This window comes from Gymnogyps californianus, chromosome 2 (assembly GCF_018139145.2).
Source record: "Gymnogyps californianus isolate 813 chromosome 2, ASM1813914v2, whole genome shotgun sequence".
Taxonomy (NCBI): Eukaryota; Metazoa; Chordata; class Aves; order Accipitriformes; family Cathartidae; genus Gymnogyps; species Gymnogyps californianus.
The window spans coordinates 105,939,376-105,959,218 of record NC_059472.1 but is presented as its reverse complement, the minus strand read 5'-3'; the positions used below and the strand labels follow the sequence as shown (position 1 = coordinate 105,959,218).

At 42.3% G+C, this 19,843-nt stretch overlaps 1 protein-coding gene across 1 annotated transcript; it reads left to right on the top strand.

The window, feature by feature from the left end:
* Nucleotides 1–4,539: 4,539 nt before the first annotated feature.
* Nucleotides 4,540–10,636, top strand: IGFBP1 (insulin like growth factor binding protein 1). The gene is made up of 4 exons (XM_050892380.1): nt 4,540–4,918; nt 6,617–6,795; nt 8,408–8,536; nt 9,716–10,636. Exons 1-4 carry the CDS (start codon nt 4,540–4,542, stop codon nt 9,845–9,847), a joined length of 819 nt encoding a protein of 272 aa, XP_050748337.1. The 3' UTR covers nt 9,848–10,636.
* Nucleotides 10,637–19,843: the final 9,207 nt, after the last annotated feature.

Here is a 19,843-nt window from a genome sequence, read left to right as displayed (position 1 = left end):
CCTTCACATGAGATGCCTTAATATGTATTTGAAAGCCCTATTCTATTTAAATTGCTTTTAGAGTAAATCTCTGGAGAATTTACCTTTTCCTTTATCAGCATAAGATAGCAACCACTTAAGAAAGTAAACCTAACGGTGGTGAAGGCTGGAGACTCATGTCATCAGTGCCTACAGCCCTCAGGGACTGCAGTAAAGGGCACATTACTTGTTTGGTGGTGCTCTTTTCTGTTTCTGGGCCCGTAGAGACACAGTGGCTGAAGAATACAAAGAGATTTAAACAGCTGATGCTAGTTTAGGTGCCTGGAGCCAGTGCTAAAGGCATCATTTACATTTTTCAAAGTCCCTGCTAAGCTATAGCTCACTCTGGTAGGCACTGAAAAGCCTTTATTTCCATGGCTGCTCCGATGGAATACCCCTACCTGGGGTTAGTAATGCTGACTACAGCAGAAGGGGTGAAGCAGAAGCTTTTCTATATTAACTCCACACAGGAACTCACACTCTGCAGTGTGCTTTCAGCTTTGTCATACCACAGGAAGTCAAAGTGTTTCTGGATTATTTCTCCAGCTAGGCAAACTCACACTTGTGCCATCACTGCATGGAGCAGCTGGCCCATGGTAGGATGACTGAAGGACTTTAACCTGTCTTTCCAGAAGAGCTCAATAGTTCTTAGAAAATAATTATCTGGCTGGTATATGCATGCACAACATTTTGAATAAGGTGTTTTACTCAGTGCCTAAACACTTTGGGTGCCACCAAGGAAATAAATTACTTTTTCCTCTCTTTTTTTGAACCTGATGACCCATGATTTGATGCAGAAAGTCCATAGCCTTCCCTAGTTAACCTTGCCATGAGACAGCCTCTCACTTTTCTTCTCTCACTAGAGTTTCTGCAGTTTTAGTTTTAGGTATTTCTAAAATACTTTCCACATTCTAGCAAAATTAATTGCTGGGGAAAAAAATTAGCAAAAGTCAGTTTGCAAAAGTTAGTGCAACACAAACTTCGAACACCTCATTATCTGCATTCAGAATGTAATTCTAAAAGCCATGCTTACCCAACCAGAATAGAAAAATAATACCAAATGGCATATATGTCATTGCCACAAAGTGATAACAATCAATCAATAAATGTTTGAATCAAATTATCCATCAATAACCTAAGCACTGTCAATTACTTAGACAAAAAAATTCCTAATAATCCATAGAGCTGAAATAAAGCATTTTTGATAGGGCATAAACGACAGAGAAGGAACTAGGTTTTTTGTATTTCTATATCATAGCTGTTTCTCTTAATATGCTTGATGCCATATGTGTGTGTGTGCGTATGTGTGTGTGTATCACACAGTAGTTTTGGATACTAAGCTTACAATTCAGGATTAGTTTCTTACCTAAAGAAAAATAATGAGGATATTCCACTGATTGTTTTGGGGTTTTTCAAACGTATCCAGAGAAGCGGTCCCACTAGGAAATTATTTGAATTTTTGGTGATTAGAGGATAAAGATCACTTGTACATGAACTTACATGAAACTTTATGTTCTATGAGTCACTCCATGTAGCCTTAAAGAAAAAAAATAAAAAATCCAAAACTTTAACATGCAAAATGAGGTCATTGGCTAAGAATTATTGAGAAACCAATGGGAAAAGTCTTGTAGAAAAGTAACCCTTGCCTAGGATTCATGTGGTGTCTTTTGACAAGTGGTTCAAATTAGGGGACAACAGTTGGAACACCTAAAAATTACCGTAAAAAGTCTTCAGTAAACACAACTTTACATCATGGATGTTTTTAACCTCCTGACTCTTATCTGTTCGTGTTCTTTAAAGCAAAGTCAGGGTCAGAGATGGAGATTGGTAGATGAGTTGTAGTATTACATCAAACAGAGCCTACATAAACATATACACTACTTTCACTTCATTGATGTCCCATGGCCTACACAAAAACATTGCCTTGTTGATTAATACTGCCTTAAGTTATCATAACCTGTTCTAATGTATGTTCATTATATTTATATAAATGAAATATGAAGGGACTGGTTTTTATGGGTCTACCTTTTGTGCAGAAGAACATCTGCTCACAAAGTCTGCTTTAGCAGAGTTTTAGGTTTCCTCAGTTTGATTGTACAAAAGACAGCAAGAGAAGAAAGGCTGGGCCGTCATTTAGAGTTGACCTGCAATCATAAAGGAAACAAAACAAAAACACCTTCAAAATGTTTTATAATCTATGCAGGTTTTTTTTTATCTTTTGTTTATCTTACTGGGTAAACTGAAAAAATCTGGCTTCTAAAAGGCTGCCAGTTGTTACAAATTGCCTGGGCAGTTCAGATACTGCCAGCTGCCCAACAGCAAGGAAAAATATGCCAAAGACCTGAAAACATGATGGTGCTTTGGAAGAATGAGATTGTTCTGAAACTAATGGAAGTTTTGTGACATAGGCCTGTACATCAGACAAAGACTCTGTTCTTGCATTAAGTGTCTGTGTTCATCTGGTTACTTAAAATTGATGGTCATGAGTTAAAAAATCCTTCTTAGAAACATTTCACGTGTCTCATTAAAAGCTATTTCCTCTCAGTTCACGTCCTTGTTTTTTTAAAGACAGAAAAACTGCAGGCAGGACAGTGGCAGTCACTCTGGAGTACAGTCATTTCAGGGGCAAGTAGCTTATGTTAAGCAGTCAGTAGTAGAACGATCCTCAATTCTGTTCATACAAAGCTATCTATCACAGCAGAGAGACATACATAGATAAGTGAATGAATACATGCATACACATATACAAATGCATATGAGCTTTTTGCGTCTTTGTCATTTTACAACTGGGTCTACTTTTCATTTGTAATTTTTTTTCATGTTCCTTCATGAAAGGGACTTTATTTTGCATTGTTGTCTTTTTCTCTTTGAGGGAGGAAAGAAGACATTTCTGTATATTTTTCACTTCACATTGAATGGTAAGAGAATTGTGATTTTCTAAGAAGACAGATGTACAAGAAAAATTAGAAATGAAAGGCGGGAAAGAACATTAGAGCTTGAAAAGTCTAATTGTGATGTTCTGCAGAAATTGTCTTTTCCTAGGTTTTCAGCCAAAATTTGCTCCTAGTCAGACATGTGAACTCCACAGGATTCTTTTAAAATCTGTAAAATTAGTTTTGTTTAAAATGCTTAAAAATACTAGTGAGTTTTAAGGGCTGCCAACTTTTGTGTATCCAGATAGAGATCCCTAAAACAACCTGAATTTAAAAAAAGAAAGATTAGATGAAGTAGTTATGTGAAAATGTCTCAAGCTGTAAAAGTCTGTAACCAATGAGAATACTTTTAAGAACTGAGTTATTAATATAGGGGGTTAAAAAATTCACTACATTATAAATAAAACCTTTGGCATCAATACCAGAAAACGAAGAGTGAATAATAGAACGTTAAACAATGCTCTGCAGTTCTGCTTCACTTTCTTTCACACAAATGATGTATTTATAAAAGAGGAGAACTAAATGCAAAAAAACCAACCAAACAAAAATCATGGTACATTAGATGACTTGACAGTGGAATTTGCTATTTCAAGCTCAGTACATACTGCAAATACCAGGATAAAATAATCTGTTCAGCACAGTGAAGTTTGAATACTTTTGCTTTTATTGTATGACAACCGTTGCATGCAAAGGAGAAAAGGAAAGATTTATTTCTTTTTTCCCCCAGGTGATATAGGAGGAGATGGAGGGGGTAACAGGACAGACAGAAAAGCAGATATATCTCATTTATTTCTGGACTGTTTGACAAACACTGGTTTTCCCCAAGTGCATGTTTTCAGGACTGATACTTCTCTCATCCCAGCAGCAGCAAAACTGAGCCCAGACGTGGGAGATCACTCCAGCTTCGGCTGCGCAGCCCCTCCCGGAGGTTAATGCAAGGACTCCTACGTGCATGTGTGCAGTGGTTACAGGATCCTGATGGCTTTATTACCCTTAGGGCCTCCTCTTTGGTATGTCAGTGTCCTCCTAACCTGCAGCCACATGACGAAAATTAAACAAGGGTTTGTTGCATTTGTTGCGGTGGAAATATGAAGTCACTTGCTTCAGTTTCAATGGGATTTCTCTTCTCCCTTCCCCCCCTCCTTTTTAAAAACATTTACATTTTTATCAAATGTCAAGAACAGGAGACAGGAGACATTTGTGACAGGCAAAAGGGGAGGGGATATCCCCCACTCATCATTTCCCTCTGCCCGTTTCCCCTCCACCCCCGCCACATTTTTCCTTGTTAACTGTGCTAGGGCAGAGAGGTGGGGGTGAGGGAATAAAAGCATTCCTGCATGTCTGGAGGAAAGAAAAAAGATAAAGGGGGAAAGTGAAAGGGGAGGGGAAGAGTGGTCAGGGACTTGAACCGCCAGTGAAATGATGCTTCTCCAGCCCTCCTGTTCAGATAATAGTTAACTCGGGGTTAAAGATTAATAGCCAGGCAAAGCACTGTATAAATGGCCCGGGCGAACTGAATGTATGTAAACTGCCTCCTGCTCCTCAGCCTGCTGAGCTACCCTCTCCGTGGTCCCTCCTCATCAGCGGCATGTGTAGCCTGCGGTCTCTGCTGCGCCGCTGTTGGCTGCCGTCCCTGCTGCTGCCGGCGCTCCTGGGCCCCCGCCTCGCCGCCGGGGTGGCCCTGCAGCCCATGCACTGCGCCCCGTGCACCCAGGAGAAGCTCGCCCTCTGCCCGTCCGTCGCGCCCGGCTGCCCGGAGACGGCCCGGCAGCCCGGCTGCGGCTGCTGCCAGACCTGCGCCCTCGGGCCGGGCCAGCCGTGCGGGGTCTACACGGCCCGCTGCCGCCAGGGGCTCCGCTGCCACGTCCCCGCGGGAGAGCCCCGGCCCCTCTCCGCCCTCATCCAGGGGCAAGGGACGTGCCTGCCCGCCAGCGAGGCCGGAGGGATGCGCACGGCGGAGCCGGCAGGTACCGCGCGATCGCGTCCCCGCTCCGCGCCGCCGGGCTGTGGAGCTGCGCGCCGGGGCGCTGCGGCAGAGCCCCTCGCCGAGGGGAACGAGGGCTCGGCAGGCGGGATGCGCCTCGGGCCAGTGAAGGCGCTGCGGGCACTGGGCGTCAGGAGCTTGGGAAAATGAGCAAAGTTAGGCAGGCGTTTGAAAAGTACGGAAGCTGGACTGCATTTTCCAGGAAAACGTGCTCTGACCTGTGCGAGGTGAGACGCATCCTGCTGCGGGGCCAAGAGATGTTTGCAGCAGGCTGTTATGCCACAGGCAGCAAGCAGGAAAACCCTAAAGCGTAGCAATGGGGTGATCCAGAGTAATCAGAATAAGGTTTCTGGGAAGCTATAGAGAGTTTTTCTTTATTAGTAAATGGTAACTAGAGTAGGACAAATGTTTTCTAGACTTTGTGTCCGTCCATCTCCAAAAGTCATGATAGAGAATGAAAAGACCTAAACAGGCTTTGTGCCTGGCTTCATTTCAAGAATAAAACGTATCTGAAGTAGTGCAGTGCTAGCCAAACTATCTTTGAGCAAAAAGACATATCAAGCATCTTATGCTATATGATGATCAGGAACTTCTTCAATGTTATTTCATTATTTTACAATTGATTATTATTATCATTTTCACCATCATTACTGCTATGTTCATGCAGTGGTGATTTAAGGTAACTCAGTAGCATTACAAAAATAATCGTTGTTGACTGAAAATAACAATGGCCATTGGTGGCAATCAGTGGAGTTTCTGTTGTACTTGAGGGAGCAGGGAGGGGAGAGAACATTGACTGAACTGAGTGTTTAAGCCTCCTGCAGTTAAAAAGGTCTAGTATTTTATTTGATTTGATTCTTTCCTTGTTTTTATTCTTTCTTTCTTTCCCTCCTCAATTTTCCACCTCCATTTTTTCTTAAACATTGTCTAAGGGAAAACCAGGTGGTTTTTAGTCCATTAGATGATTGTTTACAGCGTTGATCCAACAAGTTATTTAGACACATGTCAAACTTTCATCCCATAATGAGTCCCTGCAATTGCAAAGAGCTTCTGTTGCTTCCAGAGGGAGAGTTCACATGCGCTGAGTTAGGCACTGGTGTGCGGGCCATAATCGAGCAGATTCAAACAGCTTCTGCCAATCCATGGCTATTTGAGCCACTGCAGGCCAACATGAGCTACTGCTGGCTCCTATGAATTGCTACCCCTTCTTACACGTGAGGCAAGCCATGGAACAAAGTACAGGATGCCATGGGATCAGGTCTGGACCAGTTCCTCTCCTGAATAAAAACTGAAACACATCATGCTGACAAAAATATAAATTCATTACAACTCCAGTCTTTCCTCATTTAGCAAAGTCTCGACAACCCACTGTGGTCAAGGAAGTTTTTTCATTTCTGACAGACTGGCTGCAGCTTCATCTTTGGGATTAGAGTGATTTCAAAGGATCATAAAACAACCAACTTAGAGAATAGCTGATGCATCCTCCTATGAATTTATGACAAAAGTTTAATTTGCTGTGCTGCACATCTGATTTATTAGTCCTGCAAGAGCTACTGTAATGGATCTTAGATATTACTTTTTGTTGTTGTTGTTGTTGATTCTTTTTCTTTACCTTTTTAACTTGGAGACATAAATGCAAAAGTTCACTGAAGATGTTCACCTTAATATCATTCCTTTCTAGACTCTATCGAACCTGAAGATATGCCTTTGGAAAGCACTGAAATGACACAGGATCAGCTGCTGAACTATCAGTTGATGTTTCCCATAGGCCAGGACAAATCCATCCCCTGGAATGCCATCACTGCATATGAAAACATGAAAGCAAAGAGACTATCTGAACTCAAGAAATGGAAAGAGCAGGTGGGTTTTCTTTGCAAACCTTTCAGAGACCATTTCAGTAGATGCTATTGATTCAGAATACAAAATGAAATGTGCATGAAATTCTAGCAGCAACACTGGGATGTCAGTATTTTGGGTAGCCAGTAAACAGACTTCTGGAATGCCTTCATCAAATGCTTGAGGAACAGGCAAAATGGCAGGAGCAATAAAAACAGGTGTGCATCAGATATGTCCTATACAGACTCCATGCAGACGCTGAATCTTTCTCTGTATTTACTATCAGATTATAACATGGGCCCTTAATTTCCAGGAGCCCATATTAAAATCTTGGACTCCTTTTGTGTTTTAGTTAAAAAATAAAACGCATTTGTCACTGGTCCAATGCTCAGTGAAATAAAAGGGAGTCCTTACATACAGTTATTGATGAAACATCAATGCAAACTAAAACGTGTTTCTTTCTGATCACAAGGAAACACTATTAAGTAGATGCCTGTAAAAAGATAGCTCAGCAATGGGGGTGTGGGGCCTTTGCAAGCAGGTCCATGTTCCACTTGAGGGCACCAGAGAACCACAGTTAGACCAGTCCCAGGCAGCCAGCACACCAGCCACACAGAGCTGAATTAGAATTGGGCATGACTGAAGCCCAGTTTCATAATGGTCACAGCCAAAATGAAAAAAAAAAAAGCAAAAACCTACTAACCACCACTCCTCCCCAGGAAGCCTCATTCCACATCCAGAACAGGACTTAATCACTGATTTAGTTTGAACTATTATACATAAGTGCTGTTAGCTCCAGTTCTGATTTTTAGGCTTCTGCTTTTCTCACCCAGAGCCACAAATAAGCCCATTGACTTGAATAGGACCTGAATGTGAGGGGCTGACATGGGGAGGTCTTGCAAAAGCAGAGGGTATGATTATTTTCACTCTACATTAAAAATATTTGTTCAGTCACTTCTCTTCCCCTTTCACTCATTTAAACACGTTAGGTACTACTAATGCGCAGCAATTGTGACTTTGAAAAAGGGAGCAAGCAAATTGTGAAAATAGTGAATATTGCAAACAGTTCTTCATCCCCAGTTCCAGGCACTTTGGGTTTGGGTCTCACAGCCACAGGGGTGTTCTCTATTCTGCTTTGGCGACAGCTCTGTCCTGTACAAAAGATAACAAACATTCAGATGTTTGTTCTTGCACCGTCTATATAAGTCTTGCACCTATTCTCTATACATCAACAGAGCACAGGGCCATGGCAACCCAGAAAACGTGGCTAGTCTCACGTACACCAGCTTCCTAACATGCACCTCCCCATAATAGGAGAGATTGTACCCTCTGAGCAGTAATGTGTTTACTTAGTACAGGTTAAATTTCCTTGTGTGGCAATTTAAGGACTTAAATCCTCAAGTTTCTGAGGACAGAAAATACCTCAAAGAATAAAAACAAAGGCCTAAATGCACCTCCAGAGTTTTCTGGCTGTGCTCCTACTGAAATGAGTAAAAACTACATGCAAAGCAGCCTGGTGCAGATTATACGACTAACAAGTATTTTCAGCTTTTTCTAGCTTTATACTGATTACTTTTTGTTTAGCTGGTTTCATTGTGATTTTGGTATTGACAACCTTTGCATGGTATTCCTGCAGGGACCTTGTCAGAAGGAGCTCTACAGAGCCCTGTATAAATTGGCGAAGGCTCAGCAGAGAAGTGGAGGGGAGATTTACAAATTCTACTTGCCCAACTGCAACAAGAATGGATTTTACCACAGCAAACAGGTACGTGCTTTTTCCCCTGTCTGCTCACAGCAGCACTGTGACTAGCCTGACACAGCCAACTTTTTCATAGCCCTCTGCTCCCAAACTCACCAGTTTGCAGCTGCTGGAAAAGCAGGTTGTGAAAACAGGGATACTTAGTAGTGGGAGCAGATGGTTTGTCCTTCTTCTCTTAAAAGTGAGCTGCATGCTGTGGGCTGACAGCAATGGAGGCAGGAGTCTTTTCCACTCACAGAACAGGTGCATGCAAAGGCTTCTCCAAAATCTTTTAACCCTGTCTGCTCCCAGGCCAAATCAAGCTCCATGTACCTGATTTGTTAGCATATTCCTGGTTGACATTAATTCATAATGTCCACCATACTGCCTGCAAAGCCCATTGAATATATAATAATCACTATGGAGAAAGGAGGCTCTCAGCTCCCAGGCAGTGAAAAACTTAGAGAGGCAGTGAAAAAACTCTCTGGAGCAAAATTAGCCTTCTGAAAGTAGAACAAAAATACTGATTTGTGCTGCCTATGGATTATGTTATATGCTTATTTCCATTATAGCCTCAAAAAAAGCCATTGCAAGTTACACTGAGAGTAATCTGCAAACTTAACTAAAGCTCCAAACCTCAAGCCACACCCTTGTAACCACAGGTCATGCACACAAATTTAGTAGGTCTGCATAAATCTGTGTCACCAAGACTCCTTGTTTTTGGGTATGGCACCAGTGTGTGACTCACAAATATTGTGACCTGGGATCTAATCAGGCACAAACAGAAATCTGTTTAACCCCCTCCCCAAGAAAAAAACCACCCTATTTGCCTCCTTGCATGAAAAGCCAGACCATCCAGTCATTGCTCTCGCCCTACCAGCTCATGTATTCTGCCTTCCTTTGGTTTCTCATGCTGGAAGATATTGCTAGTTTATACTGCTGTTTACCAAGGAGTGGGCAAACTGGTTTAAATCTGAAGTTGCTGTTGTGGTAGCTGAGCTTGGGTCATGGCTCCCTAACCAAGGGTGTTGGTCAGAGGTTCTGTCAGAGCCGGGACCACCACATTCAAAACAAGTCTGTGCACAACAGGTCCCCACCTTCTGATCCTAGTTCTGTCCAACACCTCTACCTGCAGTATCTCACAGGTAATCTTCTGCTTACAGTTACTTACTTATTGTGGGTTTTGTTTTGCTAATAATATTCTAGTGCGAAACTTCACTGGATGGAGAGTCTGCTGGATGCTGGTGTGTCTATCCAAAAAATGGAAGAAGAATTCCTGGATCTCCAGAAATGAAAGGAGACCCTGAATGCCAACAGTATCTCGACTCACAAGAATAAAACTAAACACATTCATTCACACCAAGTTTTCTGTGGGGCCTGATCTAGTCAGGAGACATTTCAGTAAGGTAGTTTTGTGCACCTGATTTTCAGCATATGAGTAACCCCATAAAGTAGGTTTTTTACTGCACTGAGATTACTTAGATGCTCAAGTGACAGATATGAGCAACTGCAAGATCAAGTCCTACAATCTTGTATATTTCATTTGTATAATATTATAGATACCCTCATATGTAAAGCTGTTGAATTATTTATTTCACAGTACGTGTATTTTTGTCTGTCTGTGCTGTTACTAATTTATATCCTCAAACACTTCATAACTTTATATGTAAATACTTAATATTATTGCTCTTAAATGTATGCATCTTATGTTGGAGGAATGTTGCTACTTAAAACTTCAAATGGCATAACTCTATTGGGAAAAATGGCTTGTAAACTTGCATTTTTGTACTATGTATTTATAGACTTAAAACTGAATTTAAAAAAAATAGCTTTCAGTAGAGAACATGCTTAGAAACTTATTTAAAACCTGTTTTGTTTATATATCATGTTGCTTTTGCACCTCTGTTTCAATGTCAAGCTGTTTCTTAAAAAAGAAAGTCTAAACCTTGATTATATACTGAGGCTCCTGATCGGACAGTATTTGTTTCTATTTTCCAAACATATTCACCGGATAAATGGCAAAACACAACCGGATATTCTGTGCCACCTTTGACAGGTATAAGTTGTTCACATGTTGACATTGTCATGTTATTTAAGATGAGCTATTAAATAATGTCTTCTACACTGTCCCGGTCTCTTGCTTTCTGCATGTTCCCATTCAGCAGTCTGACTTTAGCGGGACAGCGCAGCAGCAGGTGGGAGAGTAGAGGAAAACACGCCTCTTGCAAATCTGCCTCCTAAACTCCTAGCTCCATTCTTCTGCAATGAGTTTTCTTCTTTTGCTCTCCCTGCCCAATTCCCCTTCTCCCATCCTCTCCTCTCCCAGCTGTGCTTCTGCAAGCCTTTGCCTTGGGCAAAGCAGTAACCTCCAAGGGAAGTTATTAAAAGGTTTTCTGGGTAACAAAGCTGGATGCCTTTCTCCGCTCAAAAGCCCAAGGCAGCAGTATTAGTGCAGCAGTATTAGTGCATTTAAAAGATAACGTCGAGACTAGAAAGAGCCATTTCCTGCACAGAAAGTCAGAGGTTATAAAAGGGAGGCTGGGGAAAAGCCTGGCCTTACTCTTTTTGCTGAAAGCAGAGAAGAGGGTCCCCTTGGCTTAGGATGCGGTCCTCTCCCTCCCCTCCATGTTCCTTCGACTTAGTGGTTGCAGAGAAAAAAAGAGAAAGCAAGTGACTGCCCTGCCAGCTTCAAGCTGGTTTTGTCCATGGAGAAACTGGTGTGGGAGTGAGCAAGTCCCAGAGGTGGAAACAGGCTGCACCAACCCTGCCTGAGAAAACAGCCTGAGAGGAGAGTAATATTTTCTAAGAGCCTGGTAGGAGGGAAACTCCTGCCGTTTGTTGGCACAAGCTTTGGATTTTAAATGGGAGCAGGAAGCAGCTTGTAGAAACTGCAAAGCCAAAGCGTGGAGATCTCTGCTCTCTGTGTAATGGTTCTGTGACATCGCACGTTGTGCTTGCTGAATGTGTTGGCTGTATTTGCATGTCAATGTCAGCTGATCCAATTGGGGTCTAATAAACTGCTCCAGATTTAAAAGTATGGATATATTACTGAGCTTCTTTCTAAGTGTTTTGAGATCTTCCCAAGTAAAGCACTGCAAAAGCAGTTGATGGCATTGGTGTTATAAATAATTAACATCTAACCTCCCTGTAATGAGCTCCAGTGAGACCTGGCTAGAACTGTGCTACAACACCGCATTCACTGTGTCAAAATGCTTGGCGATCATTGTATCAAAATAATGAAGCAGCAGCAAATTTGGGCAGAACCTTAGAGTCCTTTCATGGAGTCTACCCAGCACTGACCAACTGTCATGCAGCATTGCCAAGAAAAAATGGTGGACGGGAAATCATATACTCACAGCTACAGCACATGCTTAAAAGCACTCTGACTGTTCTCACCTCATCAACCTTACGTAAAGGTTGATGTCTAAAGAGCAGAAATTGGTTCTTTTTGTTGGGATCATTATATATATATGGGAAATGTTCATCACGTTAATAATTATTAATAGCACAGTCTATTTGCAGTATAGCAATCCAGTGGACAGCTACTTCCAATGTTTTGCAGGGTGGCAGGTTCCCATACTAGCTGCAAGTAATTAGAGTTTTTAACAGGGACAGGGTTTTAGGGGAACTCTTTCCTTTAAAGTACCAGGAGCATTCAGGCATGACAGGCCAATTTCTTAGAGGGGTTTAGCTCCTTACTTCCCACTGAAAGCAACAGGGGATGGGTGCCTCCTTATCTGCAATCTGGCCTCGTGTGACATCTTGCCAGGACTCACCAGGACAGACTTCTGCTGAGCTGCTCTGGGATGGGCTGTCTGACTTGGACCAGACTCTTCCGCGTACTGGGATTAGGACTAATGCAAGGAGGCAAAGAAGGCAAATTTTATCTCCCCTATCACAGCGCTGCCAGGAGCTGGGACTACATTTAGGCCATAGATGCCACGCGTTGTGATTTGTCCTGATTTTTATGATCAGCCTCAGTAACAGGGTGAAAAATCAAAGGTCTGTAGTTTTCCTTTGTTTTGGTTATTTGTTTCTGTTTGTGGGGCTTTTTTCCTTTTTTTCTTTTTTTTTTTTTTTTTGGCATGTGTCAGCTGGCAATCCTGGCTTCAGTGTATGCCTGCTGCAGTGGTCCCACCTGCACTGGCAAGCCAAGCCTGGTGGGAATGAGTGGGGAAACAGGGAAGGTGCCGCAGGATGCTCTTAGCAGCTCAGGTCACCTGGCATGCAGCTGGATGTGTAAAGGGGATGTACTGCTCCTCAATATTTCAGTTCCCTCCCTTCATACCCTCTTGCACTCCTCCTACCCCACATAAAAAAAATTAATTGGTGGGAAGGTCTTAGGTGAGCATCTGTAATGTTTGGTTCACATTATCTGAGAACCCTACCTACCCAGTTTGTGCTTCGTCCTGCCAAAACCCTGCCAGGTTTGCTGCAGCAGGGTTTGTTCCAGCCATGCTGCCTCCTGCCCCTGGCCTACTGTCAGCTGCAAAATGCTCATAGCACAGAAACGAGGTCAAAGCCCTCTGCACTTTATTTTTTACCCTCCTTTTCCCCTAAAGCTGTTCAAGACAACCTACAGCCACCTGGTATTGGGCTCTGCTCATACTGAGCCAGTTCTGCTCATCACTTTGGGGTACAGCAGAGACACATTCGTGTTGGCTAGTGCTGTCAGGAGGCGAGGGGAGAGAAAGAAGGAGAGAAAGAAAATGGGGGTGGAGGGCAGCCAACACTAATACTGAAAGGTCATCAGCATCTCTGTCACTTCTCTACCATAAAAACACATGCTCTGCAAAGGCAAAACCTAGGCAGGGAACAACTTTCTACAGACCCAGCCCAAAACACGCTCAGATATTAAGCACATCAAGATTTAGCCTTTTCCTTTCCAAAACCAATATATTCCTTTGACCTTGCACTTGCTAATGAGAGTCCTAAAACACATCACCAAAAAAAAGGCAAACAGAAAATGCGTCACATATAGCTTTCTTTCCTCAAGGGGAAGAAAAGTGGGATGGAAAAGAATGGCACATGGCAGAGGCTTGTCACAGGATTTACTGCACTCCTGGAAAGCACTCAGCTCCCATAGCGTCAGACACTACATGGGAGCCCCAGCAAAACACTAAACCAGAGCAGTTTTTTTCTGCAAAGTCAGAACCAAAGATGTTTGTGCTTTACCAGCAGTCTAGCAGCACTGACTTTGCAGAATTAGAAACATTATTTTTCTACCCACTCACTTCCTTGCTAGTGCAGAACACCACCAATGTCTAATCCCTGCCCAACCCACTATAATAATAATAACAAAACGTATCGGTAAAAAAAAAAGATCCAAGTGACTCATTCCAATCTGGACTCTCAGCCCATGCTGCACATCGAATGGACAAGTCCTATCTCTATCTTTAGACAACACCTTTGAAGTGGGTCTACTTTTCCTTGGCTGTCACTTCACTGATAAACCACTAGCCTAAACAGCCTCTCCAGGCTGCACCGACAACAGGTTCCAGGCTTTCTGTTTGCGAACACATTTCGTATTTATGGTCCAATTATTTTATGCACTTGTTGTACATATTGCATTGAGAATCAGGCAGGGATTCAGACTGCACAGGAAAGTGGGGTATGAGCATCTTAACAAACACCTAACTGTGTTTAGCACATTTGCCTTCTTTAAGACTTGGGTAGATGGTATATAGTGAGTAACAGTAGCAGAGTTGGGGCAAGTGGAGGGCTTCTCTTAGTGACACGTCACCCTATATTACCTAGTCACATTTAGTTAAAGGTGGAAGGGGACAAAGGAGAGGATCTGCTGGGAGCACAGCCAGTTAGTTCTGTATTACCAGAAAGTACCAGAAACAACAGCAGTAGAGCAGGAGCCCAGACATACCAGCACTTGCACTCTGAGTAATGAAAACAGCTCTGACGATAGCTCTGTCAACAAACAAGGGCTTTATTTTATTTTCCCTCCTTTCCTCCTCCCTTGGCCTACCTCCTCCCCCAGGGTGCAAAGTTCATCTGCAAGTAAGCTACTGCGAGGGCCCAGAGAGAGGGGCAGCCTCCTGCGGGAGAGACGTGGGAGGAAGGGTGCTCGTGGATGTTGAAGTAAGGTCAAATGAACAAATCTAAACTTAGCCTGTTGCAGATCTTGGCTGTTTCATTTTGCAAGAGTTTCTGCTCACCTTTTCAGACTCTGTGTTGGATTATCACCTCTGAGTGGCAGTACGAGCCGCCCAGCAGAGACAAGAGCATGCAGGGGAAAGCAGGGCTGCACACATGCTTGGCTCCTTGCTGCTTCCTTACGAATCACATTTCCCAGCAGGGACAGTGCCTGGCCAGCAGGCACATCTATTCCAGCAGAGCCTCCCTGCTGCAGTTCTGCTGTGCAGAACAAGGCACAGGCAGTCTTCCTCCTGCTTTCAGTGTCCTCCAACTGCTGTTAAGCTAACAAAGAGCAGCCCATTTGTGCCTGCACTGAGGTTTTTAATTGCATAATTATGCCAGTGGTGACATGATTTTTTTCTCTCTCACTGACGGTGCTTTGCAGTTCAGCGGGCTGATGTGTAGATGCTGAGGTTCCTTGGAAAAGCATCTTAGTGTGGGATGTCTCTGGAGGCCTAGAGCAAATGCTGGCTATATCATCATCTTCTTTCATATTTTCTCTTTGCCTGCGGCTTCTGTTTATTGCTGCTTCGGCAGCTGAGCCCTCACCATTTAGCCCCAGCAAGGGAACAGAAAAAGAAGAGCAGCAACACGTCAGTGGTAGAAGGGAAACAACAGCTGTGGAAATTTATGGCAGGATCTGAGGGCTGAAGATTGCATGTGGCACCCCTGTGATAAAGCAATAATCAACTTTTCAAGCTCGGTCAGTTAGGTCTTTTTTACTGGGTGCAAGTTATGTGATATGTAGCAGACGTAAGAAACAACTCTTCACCTTGAATATTCTCTGTGTGGCATAAGCAGGCTGTTGTGGTTTAACCCCAGTCAACAACTAAGCACCACACAGCCGCTTCCCCCTCCCCCCTCCCAGTGGGGTGAGGAGGAGGAAAGGAAAAAAAAAAGTAAAACTCGTGGGTTGAGATAAGAACAGTTTAATAACTAAAGTAAAATATAATACTAACAATAGTATTAATGAAATATAATAATAATAATAGTAATAGTAATGAAAAGGAATATAACAAAAAAGGGGGGGGGGGGGGGAGGGGAACCAGTGATGCACAATGCAATTGCTCACCACCCACTGGCCGATGCCAGAGCTGCGATCTGCCCCTCCTGGCCAAGTCTCCCCTGATTATATACTGGGCATGACGTTCCATGGTATGGAATACCCCTTTGGCTAGTTCAGGTCAGCTGCCCTGGCTATGCTCCCTCCCAGCTTCTTGCACACCTGCTTGCTGGCAGAGCACGGGAAACTGAAAAGTCCTTGGCTTAAGATAAGCGCTACTTAGCAACAACTAAAACTTCAGAGCGTTATCAACATCATTCTCACACTAAATCCAAAACCCAGCACTGTACCAGCTACTAAAAAGAGAGTTAACTCTGTCCCAGCCGAAATCAGTACACAGGCAAAAACAGCCTCTGTTCTCCAGTTGCAGGGAGTGAAGGAAATGCACACTCAGCCTGGCTCTTGTAAGCAAGTCCCTTCACTACCCCACTTTTGGAAGGTCTTACCGCACGTGGCTGTGGGAAGCAATCCTTCTCAATGACATTTTCTTCAGCTTCACAGATTTTTCTGGAGGAAATCTCAGCTGCTCTCTGCAGCAATAAATTTGCTGCCTTTCTTTCCATCCTCATTCATGGAGAGAGCAGTGGGGTGGAATCAGCCATGACAGAGAAAGGATCTTAAGGAATTTGGATTGGTCAGCAGAAGTGGAAAGCCAGGATACATACTGCACCAGGACTTGCATTCTGCAAGGATAAACTAAGATTTGCAGCATTACCCTTTGCTTCTGCTAATACCTGGTCTCCAGTTTTTTTCAGCTGCCACTTTCAGCCTTGAAGTCATTTGCATTTTTTAATATATGTACAGGGCAAAAGCAAAAGCAAAGGTTTTTACAATGGGATTTCTCCAAGGCTGGGGTATATGCTTCTACAGCTGCAAAATCTGAACTGGAAGAAATAATACATAAAATGTAGAGTTTTAAAACTAAAACTTCTTCTGGTGAACAACAAATTTGCTCTACTTGCCATTTTACCAGGAAATTTCCTTTTTAGAAGAAAAAGATGTAACATCTTCTCAATCAATGCATTGTATAATGTAGACAATCTCATGCTCTGGAACTCCGGACACCAAGCCTCCACATCCTGACAGGTTCATAGGATCACAAGATGGTTGAGGTTGGAAGGGATCTCTGGAAGTCACCTGGTTCAACCCCCTTGCTCAAGCAGGGCCACCTTGCTCAAGCCAGGACCATGTCCAGAAGGCTTTTGAGTTATCTCCAAGGATGAAGACTCCAAAATCAAATGAAGGTTAAATACTTACCAGTTGGAAGAAGATACCCAGGTCCACTGGACATACCAAAACACTTCTTTTCTAATGGCCTTAAACAAAATGAACTTTGCACACTTGCAGATGAAGGCATTACTGATACTGACTACAAAAAGCTTGCCCTTGGAATACTCTGATATCCTTTTTGGATCTTATTTTTTTGATCTCTCAGAAAAAAAAGATGGAGCGGGGGAAGAAAAAGTGGTCCTTTCTAATGTAGGAAGCAAGCATATTCTTCTGATAGAAATTAATAGATGTGAAAAGTTCCCAAAAGTGCAGCAGGACCACGTACAAAATGGCTACCTATATAAACATTTCATTTTGAATACTAATATGCTTTGGCATCCACCAAAATTGCTCAGCACTTTTCATACTTCAAATACAATTCCTGTTGCTAATACGTAAAATCTCTGTGGAGCCATCCGTGCTCACACAGTTTTAGAGAGTGACTAGAGATACCAAAAAATGATTTCCCAAAAGGTTTGTAAAACCATTACTTAAATTTAGGGCTCAGTTCAATAAAGAATTATGCTGTGTTAAGGTTTCTATGGAATTTAGTCATAAAAAGTTCAGACTGTACTAAGAACTAATTAATTCTGTGGTTTTGGTATTCATTGAAGCCTCCTTCCCCTGCGCACAAATAGCTAACGTTATGCCCTGAAGGGCATGCATGCCAAAAAGGTGGAAAAGGATATTCTGAGCTCAAAAGACTATAGCACAGTAGGTCTACTAAAAAAGGGAACTTTCTCAAATAGTTTGAAAGATAAGAGCTGCCTGCAGGCAGCTTTAACTTGCATTCTAGTCAATTATACGCATTTATGCAACTATTTATTACACTGGTTAAAATAAATACTTACCACATCAATCTGGGCTACATATGGTACCCATGTAGCATCTAGAGATGAAATATGCTCAAAAAGAAACTAGCAACTTTTGCAGTACATACATTAAGCTTTTGTAGTGCCTTCCCATGCAAATATTTGACATGTAAATAACGTTAGCAGTTACAAGGATTTTTCTGAGACTTCATAATGTTCACCCAGATCACCTGAGATTCTTGAAAGAGCTTGTTAAAAATAAGAAAAAATCTGACAAATGTTCACTTAAAAAAATAAACCACCTGAGCTGAAGGCAGTGAAGGCACCAAAACAGGAGGTATTTTTCTAATGCATTGGTTCCATTTCTGCCACCAAAACCAAAAAGTCCTCCACTCATTGCACCTCTTAGCAGGAAACATTTCTAATCTGTGCGTGGAGATCTTCCCCTGAACTGATACTGACCCATATATTTGCTTCGTGCTGCCCACACATTTGCTTCGTGCTGCCCACATTCTGCTGCTTGGATGTAGCCCACAAATATTTTTGTTTGAACTGCAGCCTGGCTCCCATAGCCATGAGAAAAACCTTTGAATGACAAGTAACTTGTCTATTGAATTAAACCCTTGTCTTCATAGAAATAGGAATGTTAAAAAAATAAAAAGGAAAAAGCCACCACTGATTATCTTCATTTTAAAGAGTGAATTTTTTGGGGGGGAAATGATGTTATTTTGCATTTCATACCAAGAATGCCAGCTGCCAGGAACATCAGATAGACAACAGGAAGTATCCAATACTAGTGGCAAGCAGCTCTGCTTGTAAAAAATATCTCAAAGGCAACTTCTGAAAAAGGGGAAGCTTTAAAGTACAGGTGAGAATTTTTTTTTTTTGGCTATTTTTAGACACAGTCTTTGTTTTAAAGACATGTGTTGGAAGCAAAATAACCAAACTGACTTGCACAACCATACAATTCTTTTTTTTTTTCCTTATGTCTCCGTTTTCTCTGTTACATACTAAAGACCATTAGAACCACTAAAAGAGCTGAATGCAATTTCTTAAATAACTCATGTGACAGATTGCTTGCTTGAATCGGTTTGAGATGTAGTATTTTTTTAAAAATAAAGTCGGTGCTCTGCAGAGACCAGAGGATTTAATATCACCTAAGGACCTTGACTCGCCAGCTTCTTCTATATTTATTTCATTTTAATGGTAGGGCAAAACATAAAAAGCTTAAAAACTTGACAAAATACACCGATCAGAAATACTGATGTTAAACGTTAAAACATTTCTTGCTTACTGGCAAAATGTGGCTTGCAAGGCAGCTTTTCTTTTTCAGAAGGCTCACGAGATAGCAATTAAAAAAAAAAAGGCAAAATACTAACTTTCAGGAATCTAACCCTTATTTTCATATCTATGGTTATGTGCCCAAATACTGGTGTATATACAACTTTCTTTCCTCTGTGAAATTATTTGAAAGGAACTGGTTTACAACTTTTTTTTTTTAAAAAAAGGCCCAACATTTATTTTTTTGCCAACAAATCTTTGCAGGCATTACATTTGCATTAGCAGTAAAAATATTGCAATAAATCTCCACCTCACAAAGCTTTCTTAACCATCTTGTCAGGAAATCTCTATTGGCCTGGAGTAAGCATCACTTCATGTATACTTTTTTTCCTTACTCTAAGGTTAAAAAATTTCAGTTTTAACGATGATGTGAACTTATTTCATTGGATAGAAATCAGGAAAATGTGCAGAATGCACACAGGGCTGTTCAGCTAATACATTTCAGGGTAAGGCTTTAAACATCTGATTTATGGCGATCGGCTGTCTCGATCCTGGTAAGCTGCATATCCAAACCTTTCCGTGCCAGAATTTCAAGACATTTGCCATTGCTGGCAGGAACAAGGGTGGTTGTAATTCATGGGGCGGGAGAGGAATGGGCTTCTCGGCCCCGTGGTCTCCCTTCCATCAGCACAACCCCTGGCCCCATTGGCTGGAAACCCACTGCCCTCAGTCTCCATGGAGTCCCCAACCCCACAGGAA

Coding starts and splice junctions, on each gene's coding strand:
- IGFBP1 (XM_050892380.1), top strand. CDS start 4,540: ATGTGTAGCCTGCGGTCTCTGCTGCGCCGCTGTTGGCTGCCGTCCCTG. Junction 4,919..6,616: donor GCGCACGGCGGAGCCGGCAG/GTACCGCGCGAT, acceptor ATTCCTTTCTAG/ACTCTATCGAACCTGAAGAT. Junction 6,796..8,407: donor TCAAGAAATGGAAAGAGCAG/GTGGGTTTTCTT, acceptor GTATTCCTGCAG/GGACCTTGTCAGAAGGAGCT.